The 8,206-nt window shown below is 33.3% G+C and overlaps 2 protein-coding genes across 2 annotated transcripts; both read left to right on the top strand.

Moving 5' to 3' along the window:
• The first annotated feature begins 6 nt into the window (after positions 1-6).
• Positions 7-5,006, top strand: LOC126845056 (cylicin-1-like). The gene is made up of 5 exons (XM_050583618.1): positions 7-62; positions 933-1,007; positions 1,538-1,801; positions 3,027-4,697; positions 4,767-5,006. The coding sequence occupies exons 2-5, from the start codon at positions 943-945 to the stop codon at positions 4,825-4,827; spliced, it is 2,061 nt and encodes a 686-aa protein (XP_050439575.1). The 5' UTR covers positions 7-62; positions 933-942; the 3' UTR covers positions 4,828-5,006.
• LOC126845058 (zinc finger protein 813-like) lies at positions 4,836-7,759 on the top strand. The gene is made up of 4 exons (XM_050583619.1): positions 4,836-4,854; positions 4,896-5,022; positions 6,320-6,418; positions 6,731-7,759. Exons 1-4 carry the CDS (start codon positions 4,836-4,838, stop codon positions 7,521-7,523), a joined length of 1,038 nt encoding a protein of 345 aa, XP_050439576.1. The 3' UTR covers positions 7,524-7,759.
• Positions 7,760-8,206: the final 447 nt, after the last annotated feature.

The following is an 8,206-nucleotide window of genomic DNA, read 5'->3' on the forward strand; positions in this document are numbered from 1 at the left end:
AACGTTATTTCTAATATCGATGAAATTACAATTAAACAAGAAGAAGAAGATAATGTTTTCGAGTAAGTCGATTTTAAATTTCACCTAAATAGTCTTTTCCTAACTGTTCATATTCATGTTTGGACTTTTACTAATACTTTATCTAATCTGTGATGGAGCCATAAGGTGGAGAGCACTGTACAGCGTTTTTAATTCTCACACACTGCCTGCATTCATCACTAACTTCACAGGCGAACATACTTGAAATTCATTTTTAGTATTTGGCTTTAAAATTTAACATCTATATAAAAATTTTTCATAACGTGACCATTATAATTAATATATAAATATTGAATAAATACAAGATTTTACTTGATCATTTTTTGCCTAAACTTAAAATATTTTTATGTAAAATATAACTAATTTTTATCTTATAATCGATTTTAAATCTCAAAATACCAAAATTGCCTTTCCTAATAAATCAATTAAATTGCAATTAACATATAATAAGATTGAGCTATTATAGAGAAATATAACATAAATTATGACTGTTCGTTAACCATGTTTGAATTTTTACTTCTCGCATTATTAGCATTTTAAGATGGAACCACAGATTAGATAAAACTTTATCTAATCTGTGATGAAGCCATGAGGTGGAGAGCACTGTGCAGCTTATTTAATTCTCACTCACTCGCCCACATTTTACACTTTTGTCTTCATCACTAACTTCACATGCGAACATACTTAAATTTTATACATAGTGATTAACTTTTAAAATTTTGCATTTATATAACATTTTATCATAATCTTTAAACTCTATAAATATAATAATATATAAAACAAGGTTCATTTGAAAATTGTATCCCTTCAATAAAAATAATATTATGTAAAATATAATCAATTTTCATATAATATTAAAAAAAACTGAAATATTTGATGTTTTTTACTCGTAGATATAACAATATGATCAACGGGATTAATGTTAAACACGAATGTTCAATTACAACAGATGTCAAAAACGAATTCAAGTAAGGCTCTTTTTAGTATTAAAACATATTCTGTAAACAAGTGTATTACATACTTAGTATGTAACGACTATGTAAATATATGTTTTTTAAACTATACGCTTTGCCAACTAAACCCTTTATTTTAGTGTTTTATTTTATTTTATTCGGTATTGTTACAAGTCTCTTTTTTTCTGTATATGTTTCATTGTTCAAAATCAATATTTCTTGAGTTATCCATGGGTAAATAGATGCTAAACGTTTGGTTCAGTTCACATTGGAGGCTTTTATTATGTTTTCTTTCACAGAATTAAATTCTAGACATATTTATCTTATGTAGTAAACATTTGAACAAAACTTGTTGATGTATATATATCAGTTTTCATTTAACATTTTCTCATAATCTGAACTCTATACATATAATAATAAATAAAACAAGATTTCATTTGAAAATTTGTATGCCTACACCAAAAATTATATTATGTAAAATATAATCAATTTTTATATATTATTTAAAAAAACTAGGTATAACATTTGTTATTTTTTACTTGTAGAGATAACCATACGATCGACGGCATTAATGTTCAACCTGAATTTGATGAAATGCAAGATTATTGCTTTGGATCGTTGATACAACATGAAGAAACGATACCTATGGACATGAAAGTAACAAACAACTTGCCTGACGAAAAATGCGATTTGTGTTTAGAATCATTTACATCCGAAAATCAATTGAAACATCATATTACAACATCGCACAATTGTATTCCTGTGATTGATGAATGTTCAATTACAACAGATGTCGAAAACAAATACGAGTAAGGAACTTTTTAATATGAAAATATATTTTGCAAAAGGGTGTGTATTACATATCGCCGCCCCAGTAGAACAATGACACAACGACAACATTTGGTTAAATGGGCTAAATGCTTCAATATGTTTAGATACAGCGACCGTATTAGGTAGAAAAACGACGTAACTGTAGTTGTAATAATTAATTGTGCATTCATGAATTATAAACATTTTAGTGAAAAATAATTTGGTTTTTTGGTTCTCTTGTTAAATTTCAATTATTGCAGTTGTTTCATTGTTTTACCGGGGCGGCGATATATAGTAACGACTCTGTAAATATATGTTTTTTTAAACTATAGGCTTTGCCAACTAAACCCTATATTTTGGTGTTTTAATATTTTATTTTTTTCGGTATTGTTACAAGTCTCTTTTTGTCTGTATATGTTTCTTTGTTCAAAATTAATATTTCTTGAGTTATCCATGGGTAAATAGGTGCTAAGCGTTTGATTCAGTTTAGATTGGCGGCATTTATTATGTCTTCTTTGACAGAATTAAATTCTAGCTGTCCATTTATTTTTCTTATCTAGTAAAAATTTGAACAGAACTTGTTGATGTATATATTTCAGTTTTATAAGATAATTAGAAAAAATACACTTTTGAGTAGTAGTGTATAAGAGAGTAGACCAAATCTGAGTAGGGATAGGGGGTAGTAGATAAGGGTGAGATTTAGCCGGTAAATAACCGAAAAAATGTGTTACCAAAAAAGCGTTACGCTGTTACGCGCCGCAATGTAACAAAAACTACGAAGCGACGACGAAAGACAATTATCGGAATGACCATTTCAGATCTATTTTGAATGTTAATCTGTTACGCTGTTATCTGATTTGAGATAAGAGATATGTTGTACGTTCAACGTTCAAATTAGAACTAAATAATAAATTCAAAACAGTTAAAGAGCCCAATTTCTCTATGAATTGTTTTAAGCCAGATAATAAACACTACATTGATTTTTTTCGTTGAGTGTACATAATTTTGCAATCTCCTTGGCCTTATGCTATAACTGGAAGCTTCATGGAACTTCACGATCTTTTATATGTTCTGGCCAAAAGTAACTTAACATAGTTTAATATATAGAGAATTAAACTATTTTGAGTTTATCATTTAGTTCTAATTTGAACGTTGAACGTACAACATAACTTAGCTAATACGTACTTAACATAACGTAGCTAATAATTATTGTATGGAATATAGTGTTACTTACAAGATGGATTCTGATGAATTTTGGACGTTTGTCAACAATACATCGTTTTCGTCACAAACAACAGACGCTGAAAAATATCAACGCTTTCTACAACAGCGAAACCGAGTATGTAAGAAAGTAGATAATAGATCCGATCAATCCAACGAGGAAATTAACATTGATCTGATACCAAATTTGCAACTAACGAACCCTGATGCGGCGGAGCTAATGCCGACGCAGAAAGATAAACGAAAGGAACCACCGAAGACAAACACGGAAAGACAGCGCGAATACCGAGCACGCAAGAAATTGAAGATGGATAACCCTGATTCGGCGGACTTAACGACGACGCAGAAAGATAAGCGAAAGAAACCACCGAAAACAAGAGCGGAAATACAGCGCGAATACCGAGCGCGCAAAAAATTAGAGATATATAACCCTGATGCGGCGGACTCTATGACGATGCAGGTAGATGAGCGAAAGAAACTACCGAAAACAAGAGCGGCAATACAGCGCGAATACCGAGCGCGCAAAAAATTAGAGATATATAACCCTGATGCGGCGGAGCTAATGCCGACGCAGAAAGATAAACGAAAGGAACCACCGAAGACAAACACGGAAAGACAGCGCGAATACCGAGCACGCAAGATATTGAAGATTGATAACCCTGATGCGGCGGATCCTACGACGACGCAGATAGATGAGCGAAAGAAACCACCGAAAACAAGAGCGGAAATACAGCGCGAATACCGAGCACGCAAAAAATTAGAGATATATAACCCTGATGCGGCGGACTCTACGACGATGCAGGTAGATGAGCGAAAGAAACTACCGAAAACAAACATGGAAAGACAGCGCGAATACCGAGCACGCAAGAAATTGAAGATGGATAACCCTGATTCGGCGGACTTAACGACGACAAAGAAAGATGAGCGAAAGAAACTACCGAAAACAAACATGGAAAGACAGCGCGAATACCGAGCACGCAAGAAATTGAAGATGGATAACCCTGATTCGGCGGACTTAACGACGACAAAGAAAGATGAGCGAAAGGAACCACCGAAGACAAACACGGAAAGACAGCGCGAATACCGAGCGCGCAAAAAATTGGAGATATATAACCCTGATGCGGCGGACCCTACGACGACGCAGCTAGATAAGCGAAAGAAACCACCGAAAACAAGAGCGGAAATACAGCGCGAATACCGAGCGCGCAAAAAAATAGAGATATATAACTCTGATGCGGCGGATTCTACGACGATGCAGGTAGATGAGCGAAAGAAACTACCGAAAACAAACACGGAAAGACAGCGCGAATACCGAGCGCGCAAAAAATTGGAGATTGATAACCCTGATGCGGCAGACCCTACGACGCCGCAGATAGATGAGCGAAAGGAACCACCGAAAACAAGAGCGGAAATACAGCGCGAATACCGAGCACGCAAGATATTGAAGATTGATAACCCTGATGCGGCGGACCCTACGACGACGCAGATAGATGAGCGAAAGAAACCACCGAAAACAAGAGCGGAAATACAGCGCGAATACCGAGCACGCAAGATATTACAACCTGCCAAGAATGTCGCAGAAGAGATGGAAATTCGCGACGTAAACCATTCGTACGTTTCGGCACCTTGCTCTCCCGCCGACCTACAATTCGACAAGCGCTTCACGTCAAAAAAGTGAGCATAGTTATAAATAATTTTCCCAAATTACTATTATTATAATAGACTATAATTCTTTTTTCACAGCTCGTTGACACACAACTCTGTCAAAGAGTCATTGCAAGTTTGGGACGTGAGATTGCGCTAACTGGTAAAATGATCAAGTGGCACCAAAGTCTACTCAGCGCACTCTTCAAGAATATAGATGAAGAGAAGAAAGTTCTACATATTTTAGAGAACAAGCAAAAGAATATGAACACCCTACTATCAGAGATGAGGCATTTATTTTAAGACCGCCAGGATTCAACCATCGCCTACAGCGTCCAACCAGATCCGACGTCTGGTTCGTATAAATTCGCAACGATATTACTGTATCGCGCATATTAATTTTATGTATTTTATGCAATATAAAAACTACTTTCTTTCGTCAATTGTACTTTTAAAATTGTTTTGGAAACTTTCGACTTGTGTGACTCGTTAACTAACCTAACCTATTTATCCTGAAATTTATTCGGACATGAAAATGTTCTATCGTGTTTGCAGACTCGGCTGAAAAATGGGCTTTTTCGGTTATTCGCCAGGGTTATGTACCAGAGCTAAGACATGAAAATGTCAATATTGTATGTTATTTATAATTAAAATAAAATAAATGGTTATTTTTTGGTATTGAAAAAAAGTATGCTGTGAAATTGGGTTGGTCTGATCTGGGGTTCTTAAAATGTTGTTAAAATATGACTATTTTTAATAACATAATTTAAGTACAGGATTAGTTGATCCGAGTTAGAAAATACAAGTAATAAATCTTAAATAAATATTTTAAGAATAGGACCGGTACTTGAATGGCATCTACGGTCTAAGGCTGAAACTATAGTATCTCAATAATCCTCTAAGTTCTCCCATTTCATTAAGTACACTGTCATTGGTACGGAACTCCATTAGCAACCTGCGCCAGCACCACATTTCGAAGCTTTCTAAATATCTTTCTTCTGCTATTTTTATCACCCAAGACTATTATTTGTATAGAGCCACGCTCCACACAAATACTTTTAACTAATCGTTTTCTCTTATGGATACTCATCTCTCTGGAGCATAGTAATTTCATGCAGTTCATAAATGCGGGTTTCGCCTGCGCTATCCTAGCTTTAATTTTCTTAGTGCTCTTGCGCTTGGTGATTCAACTGCCTAGGTTTATTATATAGATGTTTACTTGTTCTGAATGGCTATTTCCCACTTGAATTTGGAGTCTGTGTCTTTGTTGTGTTTTCTGGCAACCTTAGTTTTTTACTAGTTTATCTCCAGGCCGTCACCCCTATTTTTGTCTATTGAGCTATTCCTTTATTTCTTGGATTGGTTGTTCGAAATATACATTAAACAACATTGGTGACATAGGACATACTCATCTAGTGCCTTTCCATGTTTTTGGTGTTGCTGATTGGTCTTCCATTCCTATTTCTGCAGTTAATATAATATAAAACCTGTATTATATATATATAAGTTGCTCAAACCGGATATTTTGTTAATAATATTTTTTGTTCTCTTGTAGTAGAAAGTACCAAATTCTATGTTAGCACTCATTGCTCGTTTGCTGGTATTTTTATAACATTTTTAGTTTTAATACATATATTTATTTTACTTTTTAGTGTTGGAGAAACTTGCGTTGATACAAAAGTAATAGTTGAAATTGAAGGAAACGGTGGTCTTTTGGATTCGCAAACAATAAACTACAAAAATACTTTTAGGTAAGGCTGAGTGTTCAATTTAATATATTAAATTATCAATAGTTTTGTCGTTTAACGAAAATACAATGTAAGCTATATATGTACACACAATAATTAAAGAGTTTTCTTAGTAACCGATTTTCCAATTCAACGTACATAAATGTACATCAACATTCATTCAACAGACAATTAAAATTTACTAGCCTGTAATTTTTGTACATTTGATACATTTACAAAGATCAAATTAGAATTTATAATAATATTATACAATTGTGAAAAGGATATATTTTTTAAAAATTTTATAATTTATTGTTCGACAATGTTTTGTTGTAGTGACAATCGTACGAGAAATGAAGTGAATAAAAACACTGATGGTTGTTATTTCGAATCGAGGACTGAAACAGATAAAAACAACCAAACAGCAACAAAGTATAACAATGAAGATATAACAGAACAGCGGTTTTTCCAATGTAATTTATGTCTAAAAATTTATAACACAAAAAAACAAATAACTTTACATTTATTAAAATCCCACCGAGGTTCAACTGATGAACACTGTCCCCAAAAACTCAAAACTATACAGCGCAACAAGTTTACTAATACATACGCGAACATCAGCCGACCCTATAAATGTGACATCTGCCTTAAGCATTTTTCTAAATGTTCTGACCTCACACGACACGAACGAGTGCACACTGGGGAAAAACCCTACAAATGTAATGTGTGCTCGAAGACATTTTCTCTTAAATGGAGCCTCACAAAACACCAACGCGTGCACACCGGCGTAAAGCCCTTCAAGTGTAATGTGTGCTTAAAGACTTTTTCCGAAAAATACAGCCTCATAAAACACCAACGCTTGCACACCGGGGAAAAGCCCTACAAATGTAACGTGTGCCCAAAGACATTTACTGTTAAATCCAGCCTCACAAAACACCAACGAGTGCACACCGGCGTAAAGCCCTACAAATGTAACTTTTGTCCAGTAACTTTTTCTGATAAATCCAATCTCACAATACATGAACGCGTGCATACTGGAGTCAAACCTTTCAAATGTAATGCGTGCTCTAAGTCATTTGCTCGAAAACCCCACCTCACACAACACAAATGCCGTGCACCATTATTATAATGTCAGACAATGATTTATATATAACCTAAAAAATTTGTATTTAAATGTATAAGGACATGTTTTATTTATATTTTTATTGTATTATTACTATCGGACATCTTGTAATGTTTTTTTTAAATATTTTAACTTTTGTGTTTTTTCTAAATAATTGTTAATACATATTTTGTTACATCGTTGGTTAATTTTGTCAATATTTATAATTAACATTGGTTGTAATTTTGTATACATTGGAAATATTTATGCACTATGATTTAAAATTAATATCTTACAACAATCTATTTCGTTGTTTTTTTTAATTTTTATGTAAAATAATATTAGATTTATATATTTTCTGTTTTTTTTTTAAGTAGGGATAGCAAAAAAAATAATTAAAAATTATAATTCCGTTATAACAATTTTCATGTTCCGCGTTTAAAGGAAATAAAACGTAGAAAATAATTATTTTTAATTTTTTCTGTGATTAATTGGTGAACGGTTATTGAACTAGGACATCATATTGTTACAGTGTCGTTTTTTGTGGTGCATAATCAGGATGAAAAATAAGACCCCTTTTCACCAGTTTAGTTTTTAATAAAATAATGTTATCTTGAAAATTTTACCGTCAACGTAGAAGTTAGGAAGTTTTGGCCGAAATATCATAAAAAATCAAACATTTTAAAATATCATGTTTAATAAAACTGCGT

Source organism: Adelges cooleyi, unplaced genomic scaffold, assembly GCF_023614345.1.
Source record: "Adelges cooleyi isolate 19-005CV unplaced genomic scaffold, UGA_ACOO_1.1 ACOO_flye_CR_arks_rails_tigmint_CR_PRNA_66, whole genome shotgun sequence".
Taxonomy (NCBI): Eukaryota; Metazoa; Arthropoda; class Insecta; order Hemiptera; family Adelgidae; genus Adelges; species Adelges cooleyi.

What these genes read in the sequence shown, in the direction of transcription:
- LOC126845058 (XM_050583619.1), top strand. An exon ending in CCAACCAGATCCGACGTCTG is followed by an intron (nt 5,023 to 6,319) that starts GTTCGTATAAAT and finishes TTTACTTTTTAG; the next exon opens with TGTTGGAGAAACTTGCGTTG. An exon ending in AACTACAAAAATACTTTTAG is followed by an intron (nt 6,419 to 6,730) that starts GTAAGGCTGAGT and finishes GTTTTGTTGTAG; the next exon opens with TGACAATCGTACGAGAAATG.
- LOC126845056 (XM_050583618.1), top strand. Translation starts at nt 943, where the DNA reads ATGATCAACGGGATTAATGTTAAACACGAATGTTCAATTACAACAGAT. An exon ending in GATGTCAAAAACGAATTCAA is followed by an intron (nt 1,008 to 1,537) that starts GTAAGGCTCTTT and finishes TTTTACTTGTAG; the next exon opens with AGATAACCATACGATCGACG. An exon ending in GATGTCGAAAACAAATACGA is followed by an intron (nt 1,802 to 3,026) that starts GTAAGGAACTTT and finishes TATGGAATATAG; the next exon opens with TGTTACTTACAAGATGGATT.